The 27,192-nt window shown below is 36.0% G+C and overlaps 1 protein-coding gene across 2 annotated transcripts in view; it reads left to right on the top strand.

Moving 5' to 3' along the window:
• The window catches only part of LOC126970974 (sodium-dependent noradrenaline transporter-like), a 76,883-nt gene extending 53,629 nt beyond the window's left edge, over nucleotides 1-23,254 (top strand). For both annotated transcript variants that reach the window (XM_050817132.1, XM_050817133.1), the window contains 12 exons: nucleotides 109-171; nucleotides 1,711-1,891; nucleotides 3,253-3,386; nucleotides 4,315-4,454; nucleotides 5,540-5,643; nucleotides 8,573-8,697; nucleotides 9,945-10,057; nucleotides 11,559-11,696; nucleotides 12,274-12,373; nucleotides 13,588-13,688; nucleotides 15,032-15,199; nucleotides 18,755-23,254. In XM_050817132.1, coding sequence (XP_050673089.1) covers nucleotides 109-171; nucleotides 1,711-1,891; nucleotides 3,253-3,386; nucleotides 4,315-4,454; nucleotides 5,540-5,643; nucleotides 8,573-8,697; nucleotides 9,945-10,057; nucleotides 11,559-11,696; nucleotides 12,274-12,373; nucleotides 13,588-13,688; nucleotides 15,032-15,199; nucleotides 18,755-18,853 — 1,466 coding nt within the window. In that variant the 3' untranslated portion in view covers nucleotides 18,854-23,254. The remainder of the gene's footprint in view (nucleotides 1-108; nucleotides 172-1,710; nucleotides 1,892-3,252; nucleotides 3,387-4,314; nucleotides 4,455-5,539; nucleotides 5,644-8,572; nucleotides 8,698-9,944; nucleotides 10,058-11,558; nucleotides 11,697-12,273; nucleotides 12,374-13,587; nucleotides 13,689-15,031; nucleotides 15,200-18,754) is intronic.
• Nucleotides 23,255-27,192: the final 3,938 nt, after the last annotated feature.

Consider the following 27,192-nt stretch of genomic DNA (forward strand, 5'->3'; position numbering starts at 1 on the left):
CGCAATGATTAATAGCGCGTTGCGTTGCGGTTCATGTGTGTGTTTCGGCCCTTATTGTAAAGTGACATTGATAGATGGTTCGTTGCACTTGATTGTGTTTGTTTTCAGGTGTCGGGTTCTGTGCTGTGATGGTGGCGTTCTATGTATCATTTTATTATAATGTTATCATTGGTGAGTAGTTTTTTTTTTTCAATATTTTGTCAGTTATCGGGGATATGGATATTATTAAATATAAAATAGTTTAAAAAACTAAAAAACACGCTTTGGTTGTAATTTAAATTGAACATCAATTCCTGCATTATCGACGATAGATGAACAAAATATATAAATTAACAAAAATCTTACTTTGCAAATTAAAAAAGGAATAATTTTATCAAATTAATATATTGTCATCGGTCCTCGATAAAACTACGAAGTTTGAACGAAATCTGGCCGTTTAAAGTGGTCCAAAATCGCGCCCAAATGAGTCGGTTACAGACAAACATACATACAGGTGAAGCCAATAAAAATCATGTAAAAAGTAATTCTTTTTTGAAACTATACTTCTATAATTCGTCACCTGACGTTAGTTGGTCAACTAGACCATTTATATCTTACTTCAGCTACCATAAGGTTCAGTAGACGAGAAGTAGAAGAGAGTAGACGGGAATTAAATAAATTTCTATATGACGTATATAACTTGTAAAATAAAAAACATTTCATTCTAAGTGTATAAATATAATTCAATGATATTAAAATAAAAGTTATCTAACTAATATCGTTGTATTTAAAACCTTCTTTATTATAATATTGTTCTTTTTACACACGTAAAATAGCACGAGGAATAAAAAAAATTTAAGCATTTTTAGACAGACTCCTAGATTACATACGGATCTGTAGATATATCTCATGATTCTTATATCCTTATCAGGGTCATATCACGAAGTATATCATTCGTTTTTCGCTTTGATAGATATTTAACGCTGAATGCATTAAGAATAATTATTGCATCATCTTAATTTATTGATTGGTTTATTCTACAACCCGAAAATACCTACATAATTTTAGGAGCAACACGCTCTTTGCAACAAACTTGCAATGAATTGCAAAGTATTATAGTGCGTAAATGAAAAAAAAGCAAATATAACCAATTGTAATAAAACAGACGGTGATATTGTAATTTTTATGAAGACTGTGACAAATATTGGTTTGCGAAGCTTATCCATTTCTGTTGCAAAGATTTTAAATGTTGCGTTCATCGAATAAAGTACATAATTATGTTTTGTGAATAATATTTATACACAAAAACACAACGCTATAATGAATAATACTTATAACTATATTTACAATTCCTACTATGATTACTTGAAATTAAAACTATCATCACGAATTTAGCTAATTTGATATTCAAGTAAGAAAAACATTCCACAGCCCAATATCTAAGTGATCGGACAGCCTGGGACTAGATTATGATTATTTTACAGCTATAACAATGACAGTATAATGTTGTATATTTTATTAAGAAGAGCGCAAAAAAAGAATGCTGTGAGAGTTTCTTGCGCCGCTTCTTCTCTTTCAGAGCGCCAATTGTTTACAAAGCGGTAGTAGTATCTAGTGTAGTAGAAATGACATCAAAAATAATTCTAAAGGAATCAATTTTGAGAATTTAAATTCCTATTTATGCCTTTTTTTTATGCATTTAAGATTTCCACTTACTCTTCGGTATTTCAGGATGGGCGTTATATTTCCTCGTATCATCAGCCAGCTCCGAGCTGCCATGGCTTCACTGTGACAACTCCTGGAACACGGAGCAGTGCTGGGACGCGGCGCGACAGAATACCACAACAAACAGGACCGACATCATTTACCATGGACCACTGTCGCATTTTACACCGGCTTCTGAATTCTTTCAGTAAGTAGAAAGTAGGGTAAGGCGGGGCTAGTTGAGCATAGGGGCAAGCAATCGCAATATCTCGAAAATTATACACGGCACGCAGAAACATAAAATAGCGAAAAGAAAGCGTCACCAGAGGAGAACTCATCGTACGACCGCCAATGGCGACACGTCGATCGACTAAGGTACACAGTGCATTGTTTATTTTGACAACAAAGAGTAAAATAATTGTTAACAGTAACATTTCGTCTGTACTAGTCAAATTTCATTCTTTTTCAATCCTGTAGGTGTTATACTATGATAAATTTATTCTACTTTTGATATATAAAAAGGTTCTGCGTATAATTCTAACAGTTCTTTCATAATCTCACCTTTGTCTTATGGGGTGGGGCTAGTTGAGCTATTATTGCTCAACAGACATGGATTCAGCGTCAGATTGATCATTTGGAATGTGAATGAGATAGGAATGTCCACTGTGCTAAACCTTGAGAAAACTATTCTGAAAGTACCAGTAGAAACATACATACAATGTCAAGTTTGCAGAGAAAGGGCTCATACAAAATGTGTGCCGGGTGCTGGTCTTACTTTCGTTTATGCCAATTGCAACAGTAACATGAGTTCATTATTCAAAAAAATTAGTTTTGTCGTTTTGCCCCTAAAAATTATAAATAAATGTTGATTGTCATAAAAAATTGATTTCGTGTCTAGTTAACATTGAATCCATCTCAGTGCTCAATTTGCCCCATATCCTTGCTCAACTTACCTCACCTATGGGGTATGTTGAGCAACCTTGACTTTCTGTATTTATACACCTGTAGCTCTTAAACTCAACTAGCTAGAAATAAATTACTATGGACACTTTTGCTAAGGGATATATTAGTAATTCATCAGTACACAGAACCAGCCATTAGGAGATATCGTGACTGCTTAGGTGAAGAATTGCTCAACTAGCCCCGCCCTGCCCTATCAAGGTTAATAAATTAGTGATAGGCCGAATGTCAATAAAAAATTGAGGAAACTTCGGTTGATTTTCGCCGCGCTACCCGTACTCTGCGCACCCCGTGTGAGTCTGGGTCGGTCGGCGCTCACTAGCAAATATGTCACCTTCATGACGCGTGCATTTTTTTACAATCTATTTTTTTCATATTCTTAAGTGTTTTAACGAGGTTGAGAAATATTAATATTTTCTTGTTGCAAGTGTTAAGGGCTTGTTTTATTTAACAGATTTTTCGTTCTATTACTTTCAATCAAAAAAGTGCCGATACTCTGTTTAGTTTTTTCCTGTACCGTCGAACTTCCGTTCAAATATAGTGAAATTGTTAAGTACAAACTCGTGGGTATGATATTATTATAATTAACTATTAAATCTATGTTTCCAGCCGGGCGGTCCTTGAGATGCAATACTCGGAAGGGTTGAACGACCTCGGCTTTCCCAAATGGCAATTGGCAATGTGTCTGGCTGTCGTCTACGTGACCTTGTATTTGTCTCTTTTCAAAGGTGTTAAAAGTTCTGGTGAGTTGCTTTAAACCTTATATTTATACCTATATAAGTACTATAGAGTGCAACAGCTGTGAAAACGCCGAACAAAATTTACAGAGATTGACATTTAACCTTTATTTTGAGCAATGCACGCAAACTAATACTAATTGACATAAAAATCGGGAGTGTAAGACGTAGCCTGTCACGCACACTAATATAATAAACTTGGCCTGTTTTCATTTGTTGTCTAGCAGCAACAGGGCTCTATCTAGACGTATAAATTATTATCTAAGTCTTAAACCAATCGACAATGTATATTATAAATGAAAAAGCAGATATTATGTTGACAATCGAAATCATTCTAATTGTACAGAGGCGGTTGTTCGAACGTTCGTTTAGAATAAATATAAACCATGCGATTATTTTTTTTTTTTGGAAGAGAAGGACAAACGAGCGTACGGGCCACCTGATGTTAATTGATCACTGCCGCCCACATTCTCTTGCAACACTAGAGGAATGCACAGGAGCGTAGCCGTCCTTTTGAAAAAGTTATCGCAGTGTTTTCGAAGGTATGGTTACCGTACGTATCGTACTGGAAACACACAAGGAAGCTCATTGAGCAGCTTGGTTATACGTGGTATAAAAAGTTCTTGAAAAACCCCACTATGGAGAAACGCCACGTACCCATATGGTGGAAATGATATTTTAATTTGTTGCGTTTCATACGAAGGTACAATTCGGCGGTAGGAACCAGTTCAAACAGCTCTTCGGAACTATCCCCGTGTTAAATGCGGTAGAAAACACACAATAAGGTGCTCTTCAACTCGATACTACAATGCTGGCAGAGAAAAGGGTCGCATAATCCACACCCCACCGCAAAAACTATGTGTCAAAGCCATATTAATAAATTTTATTGAAGTAAATATTTATAATATCTGTAATAATAATGTTCTATATTCAGGTAAAGTTGTATGGCTCACAGCAACAATGCCATACGTTGTACTCTCGATACTGTTGGTGAGAGGACTTCTGTTGCCAGGGGCTACACGAGGCATCGCTTATTACTTAAAACCAGAACTGTCACGACTTAAGGATACGCAGGTAATTGGTACAACAGGTAATATTTTAATCCCTGCGCTCTAAAAACTGTTACAGTAACATTGGTTCTTTGTTTTTTTTGGAGAGGAGGAAAATACATTTACGTATTGAAGACCCCGAAAGGGGGCCAATATGTCTGACTCAAGCCTGTACCGAAATTAAAACCTCCTCTATACTGTCAGCCCTGAAGGCTTTTATAACGACATACGACGTGGGCAGTGGAGGCCGGAACAACCTCTTTAAACATGGTCACTTTATGAACCTGGTGGTCGATAAGAAAAATTTATTATGTGCATAATTTAACGCACAATATTGAAAAGCTTAATATGTGTTTGAAGTTATACTTCTTTAGGCGCGTTATGAAAAAATGATGAGAGTGAAATTTTAAGATGCGCGCGCATCACTGTATCACAAAGTAACAGGTTGAAGGTGGTTCCTAAAATTTTCTGACGTCTGCGACATTCGTTTTTTAATTTAATTGTCAAAGCCATCTTTGCAGGATTTTTACAATATTGATCTTTCTACAAACGTAGAATAGCAGGAGGCATAAAAAGTTTCAAGGATTTTAGCTTTGTTACACCAAAGAAATATAACTTCTTGCGTGCATACATAAGTACACACATACTTTTTTTTACCAGTGGGAGGCTCCTTTGCTCGGAATGCCGGCTATATTATGGGTACCACAACGGCGTCTATTTCTGCCGTGATGCAGTAATGCAGGGCATTACTGTGTTTCGGTCTGAAATTCGGGCAAATGAGGCTTAACATCTTTTGTCTCAAGGTGACGAGGGCAATTTTAGTGCCACTAAGAATTTTTTGGGGTTTTTCAAGAATCCTGAGTGGCACTGCATTGTAATTTGCAGGGCGTATCAATTGAACCATCAGCTGAACATCCCGCCCGTCTCGTCCCTTGTTATTATTTAAAAATTTAATCATTTTGTTAATATCCAGTACTAAATCTTACTGCATATTTATGATCTCTTAAACTATTCAATATTACATTGCCCAAACTACTTTTGGTAATTAAAAACTAATATAGTCAGTTCTACTTTATACAATTTATGTTATTTAAGTCCAAATATGTTCAGGTTTGGGTTGATGCAGCTGTACAAATCTTCTACTCAGTTGGCGCTGGTTTTGGAGTCCATCTTTCATATGCAAGCTACAACACCTTCCACAATAATTGCTACAGGTAATAGAGATAGCAGTAGATGTTCATCTATTTTTATAGAATTGGAAAATACTCGGTGCTCGTAAGTAAGTAAGTGATCACACGTAGCCTACGTTCTCTCGCAACACCAGGGGAAACTGGGTGCCGTAAAATGCGTTTTTAAAGTGCCCTTGCTGAAGGTTAACTTTCGTGTAAGAAAGTTTGCTCATTTGAAAGACGGTTCTGCCTCGCGGCGCTGCCTCAGATCGGGGTGATTTTGCCGCTCACGCAGCGTTCTGAAAATGCGTATTATTTTACGTGTATCATAAGATTGCTTATAATTAGGATGATTTGAGTAAATGAAAGCTATTGAAACAAGCTATAAGACCATGCAAAATAAACCATCTTATAACCAAAAAAAAACTACGTTTAAAAAAACAGACTTCAAAAAAAGTTTCAAATAACTAAAATTTTAATGTAATACACCTCTTATACAAACCTTTACCTTTAATATTAATAAAATACTATATATATTTATATGTGCTACCTGTTGATAGGTTTTAAGTTGGTGCAAAGCCCTAAACAATATAAAACTTAATATTATAAACAGCTTACTTACTGTAATTATCTTACTTACTGTGGTTATCTGTCTCGCCACGCGTGTCTGTCCGCTTGGGTTGTTTTGTTCTAGACGAAGCTATCCCACTCAAGTCACGCGTGGCGATTGTTTTACATTGAAATTTGTCTCATTACGAATTACTTAAATCGGATCATAGATCTCAGAGTAATCGGTGTACATACAAAAAAATCCCGATCGAATTGAGAACCTCCTCCTTTTTGAAGTCGGTTATTAAGAGTCAGAACTTGGTGAGGGAATGGCGTGTACGGCACTCTCAGTTTTGGTGTAAAATCTAGTGTTCTGGGGCCGATTTCGGAAGGCTAGTAATAGATAATAACAAGTATCATACTAAGGCTGGGTTGCAAAAACTAACTTTAGCAATAACAAACATGTTTAAATATCGGTTAAGAAAAAATGTGTTGCATATTTTGACAATTTTTAGATGACGTCATTACTTTAACTGTTAACTGTCACCGTCCAATCTTCGCGGGTTAAAGCTATCGTTAATGTTAAATAGCTAAATAGCAACCTGTCAAAAGTTTCAAATAAATTTTCGATATTGATACTTGATATTTCTTTTTTTAACTTTAATTTTAACTATGTCAAGAAATACGATGGTGCAACACATTCAGCAGTGCATGTTAAAGACAGCGTTACTGTTAACGTTAAATGTGACTTAAGCCTTAACTATAACAGATAATATTATGCAACCCAGCTTTAAACTTCAAAAGTGCCACTGAAATTCAAATTTCAGTCTGTCAACTAAGTATAATTATTTACTTTATCTCTTAACTAGCTGACCCAGCAAACGTTGTATTGCCATCATAGTTAACATCTATAGTTATTCTACCAACTATTGGTAGCTTAAATTAAGTTCTGATTCTAATTAGTTATTCATTTTAAGGTTTTCTTTAAATTTGATTTCTGAACGACGGGGGACACATTAAAGGAAAAAACAAAATTGTTGTTTGCTTTTTTAATTCCGAACATTTTCATATTTATTCTACCGTCTATTAGCTAACAATAATTCTAAAATAATTTGGACAACAGAGTATGAAACAATTCGACAAGACATAATACCGGTTTGATCGAGATAGTCGTCCGAGTCAGTATCAGATTGTCTTGTCTCTGTGCTTTCGTTCTATGAGACGAAATATGTCGTCTGTGTCAGAGCCCTTTAAGTTGGCTGACTTGTTTTTTTTTTTTTTTTTTTTTTTTTTTTTTTATGGAATAGGAGGACAAACGAGCGTATGGGTCACCTGTTGTTCAGTGATCACCGCCGCCCACAATCTCTTGCAACACCAGAGGAATCACAGGAGCGTTGCCGGCCTTTAAGGAAGGTGTACGCGCTTTTTTTGAAGGTACCCATGTCGTATCGTCCCGGAAACACCGCACAAGGAAGCTCATTCCACAGCTTTGTAGTACGTGGAAGACGGTAGACCGAAATCAGGCAAATCGGTCCAGCCGTTCTCGAATTTTAGCGAGACTAACGAACAGCAATTCATTTTTATATATATAGACTAGCTGACCCGACAGACGTTGTTCTGTATATAATAAATAGAATAATGTTTTTATATGAATTTGTCAATAATATATCATAACATCAAAAATTACTTCGTAAAATATGCACCCTGCTGTCGTAATGAAATTGTTTCACAGCATAAATGTCAAACCGTGCGTCAATAAATTCTCTCATAGAAATTATGTATGGACGCATCAAAGGAAAAACAAATTTGTTGTTTTTATTTAATTTAGCAGCATTTTTCACCATTTATTCACCTTTTAAACCTTCTCTGGACTTCCACAAATCATTCAAGACTAAAATTAGCCCAATCGGTCTAGCCGTTCTCGAATTTCAGCGAGACTAACGAACAGCAATTCATTTTTATATATATATAGAATTGCTTGTCACGAGTATTATTAAAGTGTCCTGCGGGTACGATGCTTGGACGCTGTTGTGGCAATTGACTTGCGTCGACACTCAGGGTCCTTCAAGTTCAGGATGATTCAGTTGGTGGTAGATCTGCAGCATCGAATAATATTGTAACATTTTGCTCTAAATACGCCTAGACTTTGCTCAGACTTCACTTACATGAATCTTAGCTGAATGATAAAACGCAAACTTGACTTTTGAACTGGCATGTCTTAGATTAAGCTCGGTATAATTTCAGCTGTCAAATGAATATAAAAACAAAATCATATATTATACTAAGGTTACACTCAGCTAAGTTTTACGTGAGTAAAGTCTGAGCAACGTCTTAGTACGCTCTATAGATATGCTTTAGTTACTTACAAATTTTATAGTCAAGTATTTTTAGTATTTTGCGGTTATATTTTATTTTTCATTTCCAGAGACTGCCTGATAACGACATTGGTGAATTGCTTTACGTCATTCTTCTCCGGTTTTGTGATCTTTACGTACTTGGGGTTTATGTCTCACAAACAAGGAGTTCCTATTTCGTCTGTTGCTACTGAAGGTATGATACAGAAAAAAAAAGTCTATATTTATATTAGAGGGGGGAAACGGGAAAATAGCTCACCTAAAGAAATAAATCCACTAATGACATCCGCAATACCATTTGTCTAATCTGAAGTTTAAATTAAGTAGAAGTGGATATTATTATATTACGTTTATTACTTAAATTAAGGATTGATCTCTGCTAGATACCATAGGCGTAACCAGTCTCGATCAGTGACGTTGACACACATGTTCTGTTAAACTTTGGTAATAATTGAAACTAAAATGCCGGGTAGCGTAATAAAAATGTGTAAAAATAATATACTACATGATATAATAAAGACACTCACATATCATCAGTAAGTATTTTGTATTTTATTAATTTCAATATAAAATAACACGAAGCGTATGTTACAGAACTTGAGAGATGCCATTGCAAGATGCCACGCACACAAGCATCTAATAGTTGCCGTAATAAAACTAGCTATTGTTCTTAAGTAGTGCGGTAACTAGTTGGAGCGCAGTGGAGACCTATCCTTAAACTAAGCCTTTGTATCCTTAATATATAATACAAATGAATATAAAGCGACAGTCCGATAGTATGTTTTTCTTAAGAAAACTGCCGCCTAACTGAATAACCCCACTATTCTCACATGTTTCTCATCATGACGTACGGTATTTTACTATGGGGTCATGCTGCTGACATTGATATAGTGTATGCTCAGCAAAAGAGAGCTGTTCGTGCTATATATCAGCTTGGTTATATACTGTCACAAAAAACGTCGCCTTTTTGCTCTTAATAGTGATTTTCATTATTATAACACTAGAAATAAGGGATTGCTTGTAACTAATTCTAGTTGGCTTCATAAAATACATAATAGCTTTAAGGGTAAATGTATACACTTCTATAATAAAGTCCCAGCCACTGTTCAGGTATTATCTAAAAATTAATTTAAATGTTTTATTAAAAAATGGCTCTGTCGTAAATCCCACTACTCCACAGCTGAATATCTAAGTAAACTGGACCGCCTGGGACTAGATTGTGATTATTTTATAGCGATAGAAATGACCGTACAATATTGTATATTATTATTGAAAAGAGCGCAAAAAAATAATGCTGGGAGAGTTTCTTGCGCCGCTTCTTCTCACTCAGAGCGCCATTTGTTTCCGAAGCGGTAGTAGTATCTAGTATATTAGAAATGACATCAAAAAGAATTGTAAAGGAATCAATTTTGAGAAAATAAATGCCTTTTATGCCTTTTTAAGGACCTGGTCTGGTGTTCCAAGTCTACCCCGAAGCGGTGGCAACTCTTCCTGGAGCCAGTTTGTGGGCTATGCTTTTCTTCTTCATGTTAATCATGCTGGGCTTAGATTCAGGGGTATGTATATAAGTCTTGTAGATTATATTATATTCGCTGAAATGATTTGTTTCTTGTTATTTGTTTATATATATATTTGCTAATGCTTCATCCTGATCTAAAGAGTGCAAAAAAACTTGAGAGTGTGTGTTAACTCCAGTAAAGTTTACTCTATGTGATCATAGATGGCGCTGTATTTTATTGTGAATTAAATGAAACACGCTATCAAGGATTAATCTAATATTACCTACCTAGTTAGTATGATTATTTTTAATCAAATCCAAGATGGTCAAACCGAGGAGCTTCCAAATATTTTGAGCGCGCAGGTGTGCGAAACCAGGTCCCCTGGCACGCGCGGCCACCTGACTGCTTAAAGAGGAGTGACGACGTGCTAAATCAGCTGATCCCGGCTGATCACCCCGTCACGAGGCTCGATCGCAAGGGCCGCTAGAGGCGACGATCTCTCACCGGAATCGACTTCGCGCCCAAATAATTTGGGAGCCCCTCGGTTTTACCTTCTTGCATTTGAATTTTAATCAATCTTCTTTCATTTTTTATCAAAAAAAAAGAAGACGACATTTATAGGAATCATCCACTTCCCCACCCGATGACCTGAGCATATCCATGCCCAGCGGAAGAAATTTGATGCATAGGGCATATTTCCCTGAACATCATTCCCCACGCGCCCTTAGGGCGCGCGTGAGAAGACTAGTTGTGTGTGTGTGTTTCTGTATTCTAATCAATCCTATATCTTATTGTACTGTACATTTCAACTATCATTAACTTCAGTAGAATAAATACAAGTGACCAGTGCCAGTGTTTGTACTTTGTGTATCATTGAACCTTCCCATGTCGTTCAGTGAGTCTATTGCGGTGTAAATTTATCACTTTCAATTCAAGTTAAGCTTACATTCATTTGGTTATATACTGTGAAATTTACAGGGTATAATTTATATAACCGTGGGTGCAGATCTACCCAGATAAATAAATAAAGAAAAATAAAGAGCTGCTCGAATTATTGTCGGAGTCCCAGCACTCTGTGAACGCCTCCGAATTACGAAGAATATAATATAGGCTACCATCGCACGACACACCACATAAGTTATCATCCCTAACATTAAAATGTGTAGCGTTCCTCCGCACAGTACGGCTTTCAAGGAACAACAAAGCTGTGAAATGAGTTTCCTTGTGCGGTGTTTCCGGTACGATACGATATGAGTACCTTAAAAAAAAGTGGGTACACCTTTCTAAAAGGCAAGAGATTGTGGGTGACGGTGATTACTACCAGGTGACCCGTACGCTCGTTTGTCCTGCTGTTCTATAAAAAAGATAAAGTCGTGGGCATATGCTTGTCTTTTTTTTATGGAAAAAGGGGGACAAACGAGCGAACGGGTCACCTGCTGTTAAGTGATCACGGCCGCCCACATTCTCTTCTTAAAAAGCGCACAGTGGAAGACCGCCACACATCCAGATGGTGGGGATGATATCCTTGGTCTTCATATACTATTGTGGTTGGTTGCAGATGGGTGGACTGGAGTGTGTCATAACAGGCCTGCTGGACGCAGCTCGAGCCAGCGGAGCTCATCATCTTCGCCGAGAGCACTTCACGCTGGTGGTTGTCTGTGTGTCCTTCTGTGTCGCCTGTATCAATATCACTCCGGTATTTTCTAGATCTTTATTACTAGTGTTCCCCGTCTTTGTTCAGGCTGAACGCAGTATAAGAAGTAACAAATGTAACGCCTTTCATAGTTCTGTACATACGAATGAAAATAATATAATAATAATATGAAATATAATATTTATTAACCTTCAGTCCTATATTTATAAGATTTTAGTGCATAAAGTGTACTTAAGTTTGTTTAGGTAAAGTGAAGTTGTATGTCGTAGGTTTGGTTGGTTAGTTAGAATACCATCCCCACCATCTGGATGTGTGGCGGTCCTCCACAGTGCAGTTTTCAAGGAACATTCTTACACGTACTACAAAGCTGTGGAATGAGCTTCCTTGTGTGGTGGTCCCGGAAACTTATGACATGGGTATCTTTAAAAAAAAGCGCGTACACCTTCCCTAAAGGCCAGTAACCCTTTTGTGACTCCTCTGGTGTTGCAAGAGAATGTGGGCGGAGGTGATCACTTAACACCAGGTAACCCGTACGCTCGATTTTCTTCCTTTTCAATGAAAAAAAACCTTATAGGTTTCTGCTTGTATGTATATTATATATATTATTGTCTATTTCCAGGGAGGAATCTATATGTTCCATCTGTTGGACACGTACGCTGCGGGCATTTCTCTGTTGTGTTCAGCGCTTTTTGAAGCTGTCGCGGTTTCTTGGTTTTACGGTAATAAAATTAACTCTCCTTTACTGTCCTCACCCACATTTCATCTGTTGATGGACGTCTATACAGGATGTAGAACAACTGAATCCTAAAAGTGGGGGGTTGCAATTGGACCATGATTCTGAATGTATTTGAAAATTTCCTAAATATAACGTTGTGTTGCGGATTATTTTTTTTTTTTTAGAATTAAAATGCAATCGTAAAAAGCAGTAATGTATTTCGCCGCAAAAGCTCACAGCATTAGAAACGTTCAAGTTACATTACGTAAGATTGCATTACAATGCTGGCCAAACTTAACTTTTTTTCTGCAACTTCTTGCTAATTAGCCGGAATATCAAACTGGTTAGGGGTGAAATAGGCTTCTTCTCTCTCAGAGCGCCATTTGTTTCCGAAGCGGTAATAGTATATTGGAATTAAAGACATCTAAAAGAATTGTAAAGGAATCAATTTTGAGAAAATAAATGCCTTTTATGCCTTTTAATATAAGTATTGAAATCATAATTTAATGTTTCACTTGGCATCAACTTAGAATGTTGTACAGAAAATTAACTTTTTACTTTTAAGTTACCTTGTATACTTTACACATATTTAAAGAAGGATTTTTTTTGTAATTTTTTTAGTCTGAGTTATACTTGGCTTAAAATCTGCTATGTTAAAATTGAAATCATTAGTGACATAAGTTAAGGGCTAAGGGCGCATTGTTTATAATGACATGAGAATTTTCTATATTACATTATAATATAGAAAATTCTCATGTCGCGGTGTTTGTAGTTAAACTCCTTCGAAACGGCTTGACCGATTCTCATGAAATTTTGAGTGCATATTGGGTAGGTCTGAGAATCAGACAACATCTATTTTTATCCCCCTAAATGTTAAGGGTGGTCCACGCCAATTTTTTTGACATTTTTTTTCATTTGTTTGATTATGAGTCAGCATTAAAAAATACATAGAACTTCAACAGTTACTTTTGTATCGCGATTTTAATATCGGCAATACAATGTTTGCTGGGTCAGCTAGTAATAATGTATTTATATGCAAAAAACATAGTATACAATGGTGTTAAAATATAATAATAATGAGCTTATATGTTTTAATAGCACTATTCCTAGCATGCAAATATATAACTACAATGAATATCAGAATTTCGGGCTTAAAGATGACGTAGATGATTTGCTGACTATTTTACCTACCCTTTAAAACTTCCACTTTTTTTGCAGGTCTTAAGAGATTCTCCGACGACGTCGAGGAAATGCTGGGGTTCAGACCTGGTCTCTATTGGAGGATATGCTGGAAATTCATTAGCCCCACTTTTATTATTGTAAGTATTTGATCAAACTTTATTGAAATTGTTATAAATTGTCAATTGTATCCTTTGCTATTTCCCATAATGAATATTAGAAACGTTAATGTCCTTACTTGTATGTTTAAGTACTACAAGAATGTCTCCAAGAAGACTCAACTGTTTTTTTTTAAGGAATAGGAGGACAAACGAGCGTACGGGTCACCTGTTGTTAAGTGATCACCGCCGCCCACAATCTCCCGCAACATCAGAGGAATCACAGGAGCGTTGCCGGGCTTTAAGGAAGGTGTACGTGCTTTTTTTGAAGGTACCCATGTCGTATCGTCCCGGAAACACCGCACAAGGAAGTTCATTCCACAGCTTTGTAGTACGTGGAAGAAAGCTCCTTGTAAACCGCACTGTGGAGGACCGCCACACATCCAGATGGTGGGGATGATATCCTAACTTGTGGCGTGTCGTGCGAAGGTGGAATTCGGCGTCAGGAATCATGCGCGGTTCTATGCCCTCCCCAGAGTACGAAGGGCAGCCCGAGCTAGAGTGCTCGGGGAGGGATTCTCCGACTCTGGTAGAGCCGGTACCCTCCTGGGGTACTATCTCTTGGTTGACCATAGTGCAGTGTTCGTACGCTTACGTCTTGTAGGAGTGAATGCTGGGTGTTGCAAAAGAATCGAAGTAGAAAAATGTGATAATCAAGAGTTTTTTTGGATGTATTATAACAGGCTAGCGACCAAGACTCTTATGTGATGAAAAATCGTAAGAACACCGCCAATGGACATCCGCAACACTAGGTCTAGGTGGGAGTACTCTCTATACTTAATGGTCCCTAGGTCGTATCGGTTTGGGAAAACTGCAATTAACCAGTAATTGATTCCATAAAGTGGTTGTGCGAGGAAAGAAGTTTTTCATAATATAAATACAATCTACTGCTATGCAGTCTATATAAATCTCTGTTACTCTCGACATCATAAACATGCCAATAATTTTGCCTTCCCTTAACTGTATTCCAAGTACACTTTGTTATTATGACAATAAGGACGAGACGAGCAGGACGTTCAGCTGATGGTAATCGATACGCCCTGCCCATTACAATTCAGCATCGCTCAAGATTATTGAAAAATCCAATAATTCAGAGCGGCACTACAACTGCGCTCGTGACCTTGAGACATAAGATTTTCTTTATGCCTCCGACTGGTACACGGGTACACTCTTGTAGGTAGGTAGACATTTTCAACTTTTTATTGACTGGTTAAACTGGTAACACCGGAGGAATAAGTAGCGTACTGCAAACACCGCAACTTCAACTCCGAAGAATGTCTTCCAAAAACGAGCCATGGAAATGTCAGAGTTTTACTTTATTCCAGGGGGTCGTTGTATTTGGTCTACTGTATCAACAGCCGTTACAGTATCAGCACTACACATACCCTCACTGGGCGGAGGTGCTGGGCTGGGGTCTGGCGTGCTCATCCATACTCATGATACCCATCGTTGCTGTCTACAAGTTGGCAACAACTTCAGGAAACTTCAAACAAGTACCCGAATTTACGTACCTTATCTACTTTTTTTACGAACAGGAAATACATCTCCGTAGTATCCTTATGCATTATATGTTACAAGAAGTGTGGGACTCAACCACTTAGACTGTCTTTTACTTATGTAGAAGTTGGCCAAGTTTGGTAATACCCACTAAAACCTCCTCGAACCTCATTAAGATCTTTGCTGGGGCTTCACCGGAAAACCTCGAGGAAATATGGCCACCTACTAGTTTACCTACTCTTTACCTATTTTTATTTTAATACACATTGCCATTTCTATTTTCATTTCATATATTTGTTTTTTGCCAATATTTCAATAAACGACCTGTGGAACGTTTTAGTAATCTCTATTTTTCAAACTATCTGTAGAAATACGATCCTACATATTCGCATTTTTAGCTTCATTTATTTTGTATGTACCTACGCATAAGCACATTAGCAATGACAGCGAAACTATGATAATCATAAGGTTAAAACCACGAACAAACATAAACTTGTTTCGCCTACTAATAATAATAATAATAATAATGTTAATTGTTTTCTTCGACGATGAAGATGCTTTTACAACATGATCCCAGAAAATGTACAAAACCTCTAAAAGTAAAGTTGTCTGTCCGTCTAGATTTTTTTCTCTAACTTCGTGGAGTTAGCATGTAGCATGCTATCTATTGAAGTTCGAATAAACTCAAATTTATAAATAAAAACAATATATAGTTACAGTTATTTAATGCTAATATGAAAAAAAAAACACAGATTATTCAAAAGCCTATAGTTAAAATATAATTTACTTAGAATAATCAATTATTACGAGTAAGAAGGTCCACAAAACAATCTAAGACAGAAATTTATACAGCGTACTTAGACTTTGCTCAGACTTTACTTACATAAAACTTAGTTGGGTGTACGCTTAGCAATTTTTGATTTGGTACTTATAGTCATTTGACAGCTGAAATTAAACTGATCTTCAATCAAAAAAAAATTATTGAATTAGGCGTTACTTTGCGGAAATCCATAATTATACAAATGATTAAAGTTTTCCTTAGTGTAATTTCCTCCAATATTTGTTTTTAAAACAATTCGACACGTGTTTCGCCTCTACACGAGGCATCCTCAGGACGTGTTGTCTCGCCAAAATCTGGCACGAGACTCTCGTGTATATGATCTTAGATTATTAAAACTTTCGCGAGTCATTATTAACTTATTACGGCTTTCCTCACGTTTTATCGGTGTCGGTACCGACTAGTTTCGGACCTTTCGGAGGTCCTTCATCAGGGTGAGTGTGATGGGTTCGTGATAACCCACCATGGTTCGCGATTTTGTGCACCCGTTGACATCAGTCACATATTATCAGTGATACCATGCTCGTCATCACCACCGGCGCCCCCCGCCCTGTCCAGCCGCGCACTACGAGCACAAGTCCGCAGTATGGGACGTGAGTAAAGCCGTATTAAGAAATAGATTATACTGAAGTTACACTAAGACAGCTCAATGCAAAAGTCAAGTACGCGTTTTATGAAACTCAGATAAGTTCAACGTTAGTAAAATCTGAACGAAGAGTAAGTCTGCTCCATAGATCTCAACCTTAGTGTTAATACCCGGTAACATTATCTTTGGACTCGACGGCTTTGTTACGGTGTGCAAAACAAGCATCACTTGGATGTTATCTATCTTCTACATATATAAAAATGAATTGCTGTTCGTAAGTCTCGCTAAAACTCGAGAACGCCTGGACCGATTTGGCTAATTTTGGTCTTGAATTATTTGTGGAAGTCCAGGGAAGGTTTAAAAGGTGAATAAATAGGAAAATGCTGCTAAATTAAATAAAAACAACAAATTTGTTTTTCCTTTGTTGTGTCCATACATAATTTCTATGAGAGAATTTATTGACGCACGGTTTGACAGTTCTGCTGTGAAACAATTTCATTACGACAGCAGGGTGCATATTTTACGAAGTAATTTTTGATGTTATGATATATTATTGACAAATTCATATAAAAACATTATTTTATTTATTATATACAGAACAACGCCTGTCGGGTCCGCTAGTTATTAATAAATAAACAACGATCTATTTTATAAGTTTTATTGATAGCTGTTGTGTTGCTGATTATTATTTTATCATTAAAAATCGATGAATCTGGTTTAAGTACAAAAAGCAAGTATGTATTTTTCTGACAGAACCATTATAAAGACACAAAACAACTATTTTTTTTAAAATATTGAAACACTTTTACACAAATTATCTTGCCCCATACTAGGTATAGCCTGTACTATGGGTACAAGACAACTATATATTTAATACAATATACTTACTTAAGCATACATAAATACTTATAAATATCCATGACTCGGAAACAAACATTCATATTCAATATATAAATGTTTACACCTACCGGGATTCGAACCCAGGACCTAGCTCAGTAGGCAGGGTCATTAACCACTGGGCTATAGGGATCGTTAATACTATAGAACTATTATCAACAAAAGTCTAAACGTTACAAACAAATCTTGCACATACATTACATAAGTAACAGTTATATGCACTGCAAACCATACTGATGCAACAGGACGAGCGCGGCTGGGTGAAAGGGGAACGGGAGAGGACTTCATGTTCCAGCGAGGATCTTACGATATATTAGGATTATAATCCGACCAAATATTAGCGTTCAATATCCCGCGCCCGCTGACATCAGTTGGTTGACGGATATGTTTGCATTGCGATTATTAGAAGTCCACTGGGTTATAACAATAAATAAAATCATTTTATTACAGGTTAGGGACCCATATAAAACATATTTACATATAAGTAGTCGGAGTATTTTAAAATTATAAGAAAATTAAAATTAAATTATGTGCAAAGATAGTTAATTAATATAAAATTAAGGTCACTTAAAATATTAATACTCATTTTACGTAAGGGATCTGGTGTACCCTTAGCCAGTGTTTATAAGACACATTGTCAAGGGATGCCTTAGCGAAGACTTTAACCATCTTAAGGACGGTATCCCAGGACGGACTTTAAGAATAACGGACGGTATCCCAGAAACCCGCTATTCTATTCTGTATAATGGCATAATAGTCCGAGATTCCAGCATCGGTGAACATGCGCGACGTGCCATAATAATCTAATATCTTGCCCCAAACTAGGCATAGTCTCTACTATGGGTACAAGACAACGATATATTTAATACAATATACTTACTTAAACATACATAAATACATATAAACATCCATGACTCGGAAACAAACATCTATATTCATCATATAAATGATTGCATCTACCGGGATTCGAACCCGGGACCTTTAGCTAAGTAGTCAGGGTCACTAACCATTCGTCTATAATACCTCGGCATTTTTAATAAAATGCGAAGGGCATAATTTTATTGTACCCTGAGGATGTTAAAGGATCTTAGGGAATACCCTAACCTACCTCTTCACAATTATGGATCAACAATATTGATCCATAATTGTGAAGTATAAAAACTAGTACAGTTATAAGATTTACGGATTTGATAGAATGTTCCAGTAATTTTTGATTGTTTATTGTTTCAGAGGCTGGCTTGCTGCATATCTCCGGAATCAGAACATGAAGCAATCCGAAGTGGTGCTCCGATAACTCGCTTCTCTTGGCGACACTGGCTCTATATTTAAGCTTTTTGCTTTAGCTTTCTGGTTATGGTTTGTAAAGTGTGCAGTACAGTTGTGTGAACTATTGTGATAGCTCACTGCTAAGATTAATTCTTTTCATGAATCTTATTATACCTTGTGCAGTGAGCTGACGTATCTCAGGCGTTTGAAGAATTGGATTTGCCAAAGAGATGCTACGTTTATTAAAAAACCACATTCAGAGAAGATGTGTAACGGGGTTTCATCTGGACTATTTCAGAAACAACCCTCTCTGCAATCTCTGAGGCCTAAGATTGAGAGGTGTTGATTTAAACTGCAGTGCCCGTTTGTATCCTGGTTAGAGTGCGTAAGATTTCCCTATTTAGCCCTAGTGCCTCATGTCCTGTTAGTGTGCTTTTAGAAGTATCCATATTTGGGACAGCGTGGTGGATGCTCAAATCCTTGTCATGTACATATATATGTAGCTAGTTCAAGTCAAACGCTTTAGCAAGGGGCTGCAGGTTGTTCGTAGTTAAAGTTCATTGAAGATGGGGTTCTGTTCGCAGGTATAAATAAGACAAGTTGAAAGGTTATTGTTTGGGGCCATCACATTTATCTTTTGTTGTTTAGCTTTGTCAAAAATGTATAATATTATTATGTGGTAGGTATATTGTCAAAGCCGTGATATTCAATGGACATATGCTATGATGGATAGCCGTCAATGGACTTCATATCTTACAATTTAAAGGTCTGGTTTTATTGACATTGTAATGTCACGGGTAACTTCATACTAGAGCGCCCGAATCAATGCACGTTCTTTATAATTATCTGTCTATCTACATATGTACAATGAAAATGGTCTTTCTTTGAGGCTCTTTCAAGCCTAAACCACTCATTGTATCGACATGAAACTACCACCATTCGATGCGAAATTTATCCTAGATGGCTATTTATTTTTTTATTGTACTTGTAATAAAATGAATATAATTTAATTTATTAGTATCTTTATTTATAATATTTTAAAATTCGCCCAGCGAAGCAGGCGGGAAATTATATAATTAAGTATTCAATACACTGTAGCTAGGTAGAGACTTGGCTGAAGATCCTACCTCCCAGGAACCGATCCATAAACACGAAAAAAAGTAGTGTTTGTTTTTTAGTTTTGTGTAGTAGTTGCTAACAAAAATGAAGTGATATGTTAATGTTAAATTAACAAATGGTGATATATAACTACGTAATAAAATATTTTAAAATTATAAATTATTGTTTTATGTTAACAGTTATAACGACTAACCAAACTCTGCTATCACTCATATATACTGCCCGCGCAAGGCGACTGTCAAGATCGATCGAGGTGTCATATTAATTCGCTCGGCTTGTTTAAGTATTATTATTCAACTTTCATACCTGTGACATAATAATATATATCATCCACAAAATTCTTTAAAAATCATAAAAACAGTTAAATATTTGCACAAAAAAGATTGTGTGATAGTTGGTGGACTGTCAGTGTGTAGTAAAAAATAACAGTTTAAGTAACAGTTACTTAGAAAATGTATGTTCTAGCGAATTTCGACCTTCTTGTTTATTATGACAGTAGGAAAATGACAATTAGAGTGGGTCACGATTATTTTTGTCGATAGCACCTACAAGAATCCTTTATTGGTAATGATATTATTTTCAGACATTATGCATATTCTGTCGCATATGAATGTATAATAAACTAATTCTTAAGATGTTTGCTAATACAATATGTTTGTATTGGTTCCTTGTATAGAAAATATTTTGATAATAAATCATATAGTTTAACGTAGGAATTATAACTAAATGCTGTAATGCTTTCGTTGTCTATGTAATAGTTCTATAGGTTATTATTAAATGTAATATATAAGTCAATACAATATATAGGTATGTTGAACATCATGTATTATATATAAAAATATCGAGTTGTAAATCTCTGTTATACAAACTGCAAAATAAGTAGATGTATATATTTCTTGGCTATTATGTTACAGAACGGAGCTTTTTATTTATATATTTAATTGAGGGCCATTTAAAAATGATCTCTCGTGTGAAATTTTAATAAAATCTGTGACGTTAACAATAATAATATGTATTTAACCAAATAAACAGCTTATATTTTCATAAAATAAAAAAAATATTATTGTTCAGCATAAATTGTTAGCCATTAAGCATATATTCTTCGTATTTATAGTTATTATTGTATTGGTAGACGTATTTTACTACCTCAGAATCTTTTGACGTGATACCGTCTTTCTTAAGGCGACACTAAATGCCAGCGACCTTGAGCGATATGAGTTCACGGCTGCCGGGCCGCCATCTATGTAACAAAGCCAATATTTTCAAAATTATTGGATGGAAAACAGTTTATATACTTACAATCCTCGTTATTCACTACTAATCTCAATAAATGAACCTACACAAAAAAGTACAAGCTATAAGAATAACTTTTCTGAGAGAAGTACCAAAAAAAATGCGTCACGCCATGCTAAAAAACTTGTTTAACTTCAAAGAAAAGTGGTAGTTCAAAAAGGCTCGGCAGTGTTTACTATAACCAACAGCAAGCATTAGCAAGCTACAAATAAGACTTAAGGATATGTGTAACAGGATTAAGTAGTGCTTATAGCTCGAAATGGTATACTTTCACCACAAAACATGTCTAAAAACACCATGTTTGCGTGTATTCTGCTTACTCTTTGCCTTAAGGGATTCTTTTTATAGAATTTATTTATATTTGTGACTAGTACGCACAATTAATGTAATTACCTTCAACAAGAAAAATCACACTTTTTCTTGCGTTCCGCTATGAGTGTATATTCTTCTTCTTCTCGTGCCTCTCCATTACTGGAGGTCAGCAGTCAGCTTTTAAAACTTCTCCTTGTCCATGGCTAAGCGGAATAGTTCTTGGACTGTCTTGATGCCAGTCCATTCCCTTATATTTCTGGGCCAAGACTTCTTTTCTTCTTGCAGCATCTGTTTTTCCCAGCAATTTTTCCCATCAAAATAGTTTGCAGCACGCGGTAGCCATCGTTGCGTAGTAGATGACCCAGGTACGAGATCTTACGCTGTTTGATCGTTCTTACTAAATCGATGTTCTTTTGCATTCAGACGAGGACCTCTGCGTTAGACACTTTAGCCGTCCAACTTATGCGGTGCATTCTCTGATACGTTCACATCTCAAAAGCTTCAATATTTTTACGTATGTCTTCTACTAAGGTCCATGCCTCACCACTGTATAAAACATGAGATTCAGAGAAAGTTGACGGCTGTAAAGAACTTTCCTCATCTTCATAAAAGATGCGCGAGCAATTTCTATGCGAGCTCGGATCTCCATTTTGCTTTTCCATTAGTCTGTTAGCCATGACCCAAGATATTTGTACTTGTCAACTCTCTCCAAGATCTTCAGTATATGTGACGTCAACTGTGGCTTCCCAGAAATGACTATATATTTTGTTTTTGACACATTCATGCTTCACCCTACTTTTTCACTGCACTCGTTTACGCTATTAGGACAGTATCACACAGTAAAGTCAGCATACCATAGATTATTAATTATGAGTGTATATACAAATTTCGTACGTATAGATAGATTATCGTTAGCTTGCTGTTGCCACATGAGCAACTAGGTACAGAGACAAATCTTTTTAGGAGCGGGCAATCTTGAATCTTTGATCATCGATATCAAATAAGCCTAGATACAAGATTACATCCAAAGGAACAGGTAACGGTGGTGATAAAGATGCATTATAAAAATTTTTTTGGTGTACAAAATTTTAGCTCAATCAGATAAGCGGCAAGTGTGTTAAACATTACTTGCAGTATTTGAACTTAAATATGGTGAAAACATACCCTGATGTACTTTCTTCCCATAACCGAAAGGATCATACATATATACCTAAATATCAATTTCAACAGTTCAAAATATGATACATTTTTATTTTTTCTCGTATTATTCATGCATGCAATACAGTAAACCACCATATTAATAATAGAATATTTTTATGTTCAAATATTCAAGCTTGCTATTAATAAAACAACACCAAACCTGGTAAAAACCAGTTTGGGCCAACAAGTGGCCAATGGACACTCACACATGCCACAGATTATTGTAGTAGTGCAAACATTTCGTGTTGTTGTAGGAAGCTTTCTCTCTGTACCTGTTTTATTTACTCTTGTGCTATTGCTTACAACCTACAGCAGAATTATAAGTGAAAAACCGCGTAGGTAATGTAGATATTATTATGAAAAATAATAAAACATATTCAAGAATTATCCCATAATATTATTTATATGAATATACCTACGTAGAATTAGAATTATTAAAATACATTATTATGTGTAGCTAAATATATATCATGATGTTAGTTGTGACAATTTAAATGTAACATTTAAATGATATGTTATATGTAATCGCTCCAGGAGAGTTAAAATATATGTGTTATCATTAATCATTGTAAATAATCATATAAATATATTGTATGTTAGACGTGAACTGTGTTCAAAAAAGTTACTTAAATAAATGTTGTTAGAAAACCGGTTTTTTAATTCTTGTTTAGAGGAATTGCAGGAGCGCTGCCAACACAACTGTCCATTTGACCCTTTTGGTCATCGATATATAATAGCAATACATAGATAATTCCATAAAAAATTTACAATTAAAACTGTCTGCATTAATATAATGAACATCTATTCATGCAATAGACTTACAAAATGCTAGCATATACATCTCATTCAGGACATTCAGCTGATGGCAATTGATACGCCCTGCCCATAACAATGTAATGCCACTCAGGATTCTTGAAAAACCCAATAATTCTGAGCGGCACTATAATTGCGCTCGTCACCTTGAGACATAAGATGTTAAGTCTCATATGCCCAGTAATTTCACAGAGCGCCGTAGGTGCTCTTTAAACCAAAACACAGTAATGCTTACACATTACTGCTTCACGGCCGAAATAGGAGCCGCTGTAGTACCTACCCATATTCAAGCCGGCATCCTTTGCAATGGAACCTCCCGCTGGTAAATATGCATTAAAAATTAAAAAAAAGATTCGGCCTAGAATCATTAATTTGCTCGTAACAATTAAAGAGTTCCGTTTTTTCGTCATGGATCCCATAATTAGAAACCTAACCAAACTCTCACCAAACTACCTTTGAAGTATGTCCTTTCCAATACAAAAATAATCATCGAAATTGGTTGGCGCGATATTGACTTTTATGTTGTTTTATTTTGACTGAAGATTGGTCTCTGCTGCGCTCCAAATATATAACTAAAAGTGCGGCAACTAATACTACGTCCAAGTGGGCGTACTCGAGCCAGTCTCAACCTGTGTCGTTGGCGTGCCAAAACCTCTGTTCTGATAGCCCTGAAGGCTTTTACAGCGAAGCCGGGCGGGGGCCTTGGAGGCCGAAAAATAGTTGCCGTTAAAAAAAAAAGCTATTGTTCTTAGGTAGTGCGGTATAGTTGGAGCACAGCGGAGACCAATCCATAAAGGATTATTGAGCTAAAAGCACATGATTGTTCTCCAAATTAGCAAATGACACAAAAACAATCACGTACGTCCCAGCAACTTGTTGTTAAAGACTAACTCATTTCTCTAAATTCAGTATAGGATTTGTATTTCTTGTGATTATTGAATAACTGTTGTTGGTAATAAAACCCGAGTTAAACAGCCGTAATATAGTAATAAAGTCATTATCCGGTAGGTGAGTAGTAAGTGGTAGAGATTTCACATTTTATTGCATTACGTATTACTTTACATTATAGACCGAGAGATGGCGACAGAAAATTTAAATTGATTTGTTAACTTTTCAACTAAGGGCTTCATTCCCTACAGTAAATAGTTATTAATTGTTATTGCTAAGAATTTTAATTAATGTTTGAACTTTCTCCCGAAATAGGACAATAATTGATCACCGTCACCATATAAGAAGTATCACGTTATCGAACAAACGATAGTATTCCTTTTTTTATGACAATAAAAATAGACGAGCAATACCGCTCAGGATTCTTGAGAAACCCAAAACCATTTCACCTTGAGACATAAGATGTTGAGTCTCATTTGCCCCGTAATTTCACTAGCTACGGCACCTTTCAGAGAAAAACCCAATACTGGTTACACATTACTGCTTCACGGCAGAAAAAGGCGCCGTTGGGGTACCCACAATCTAGCCGGTATCCTGTACATAAAGCAATGGTAAAAAGTCCGACTACTTCGTGCGCGACCGTCCCAGGGGGTGACAGACGGGGGGCGGGGTATTAAGATTACATTTTTAGTACCCAGTGGAACGGTCGCGCACGAAGTTGTAGGACTATAATTTGTTATTAATTATTAGCCACATACACAATACCTCATATAGCAACAAATTTATCATTATTATTATTGAAAAGACTAGCAGCACTTGCGTGTATATCACTGCACTTGTGTAAGTAAATGTTTGTCTAGTATATTTTTAAAGAAGTTCACTGATAGTGTCCTAAAATAGTGATAAAATTATTCGTTATTAATTCTTATTTGAAATTAACGTAAAAAAGCCAAAAATTCGTACCTAATAATAATTATTCAACAAGCAGATTTGTTTCCAGTGGTGCAATTTTATTCACCACTCGATTTGCCAGAAAGTAATGTCTGGGATTGCTTGTACTAAGATTGCGTTTGAACGAGTTTCACCTGCAATGCTTGTTTTGGTTCATAATGAAGATACGGCTTAGAATATTACAAATAAAAACTGAAAAGAAAATGTTTCTTATTTACTCCACGAATGTAATTTCTAGCATAGAATTTTTATAATATCTAGATAAAAGACTGGGTAGCATTATCAGTTTTCTTAATATTCTGCCACTGCCTCCCGGTCTTTTGCGACTATTGAATATTCGAACGTGCTACACGAGTAAATAGATTCAGTAAATCTTATTACTTATTATAAACATAAGTTAATGAGAATGCCTTTATTTAGAGGTTAATTTATATATTTTTTATCTGAATTCAAATTATCATATGATATGTAGAAGGAATTTTATGTTGGCGATAGAAAGACAAAACGACAATGAACTGAAGTATTAATTAATTCTAATAATTATAGAATGAAATTTCCTTTATTTAGAGGGTCCCTAATTTAATAACTATCTTAATTCAAAATAAATACGATACCATATAGTGATTTTTAGTACTTTAATGTTCTGACAAATTATTCCGTAACTGGCAAACACCACCAGCACTCACCACCTCCCTCCCATCGTTATCCCGGGGGGGTAGCCCTTTATCGTTCGTCTGGGCGTAAATAAAGTGTCTGTATTTATTTATAATCCTATAAAAGTAAAAATTCGTTAGAGTGAGAGAGGAGGAGCCTGCCTACCGCTGCCGTATGCGTGAGAGAAAGGGAAGCCAGACAAACTGGCGCCGTAACGCGTTACGTAACGAAGCAGTTTACCCACCCATAAGAAGTTATCACCATAGAATCAGCGTTGCCCACTCCGCTTACATGCAATAATGCAGCTATGCTTGGGTTGGGTTTAATGGTAAGAATGGTATATTATATAGGTACATTTATGAAGCAAATTATAAGTGAGTGTTAATTTTTGACATAAATGATTTGAATTTTTGAATATTTGATTTGATATTAAGACTTCCGAACACAGTATCACATTGATGAATATTTGATCGATATAAACACACCTAAGCGATAACTACCAAACGGAAGTTGATGTTGCGTACAAACATATTGACACAATGTTTATTTAATTTTTGAAAATACCTCACATTTTTTATTCGGAAGAAACATGGTTGCATAATATAGAAACATAATAATAAGTTTGAAAACATTGTTTATATTGAAAGTTATTATGCTTGGTTAGACTAGCTAGACCGGGAAAGGCATCAACATAAATAAATAACAAAAAATTCATTTTTACTAAACTACATACTTGTTTAAAGAATCGGTTATTATCACACGTCCTTTAATCCTTTAAAAAGTATTTTATTGATATTTAGAATCCTGTTTATATTTCATTAGCAAAATTGCTGATACGTATCAAGATTGGTTTACGCAATTGCAAAAGGCGTCATCAAACCAAAATTACTTACGCATTTCTCAAGTTAGTCAGTCATAAACGGAAGAGCACATGGCTAGCTCGATAGTAGGTGATAATCTTTATCAACATAAGATGCGGACCGGTGATCACTTACCATCATTTACGCTTCTGTGTCCTCCATTAAACCTAAATCCTCGCCGAAAGTAAAAATCATAAATTTGGTATAAAAACCCTAGATGCTAAGCATATTCCCTGATTTAGATGGTGCTCTTGTCAACTCACGAACCAATTGAAACCAACAGACTCTTCCATAAGAAGGTATGCACAACAA

The sequence above is a fragment of the Leptidea sinapis genome, chromosome 22 (genome assembly GCF_905404315.1).
Source record: "Leptidea sinapis chromosome 22, ilLepSina1.1, whole genome shotgun sequence".
In the NCBI taxonomy this organism is placed as follows: domain Eukaryota; kingdom Metazoa; phylum Arthropoda; class Insecta; order Lepidoptera; family Pieridae; genus Leptidea; species Leptidea sinapis.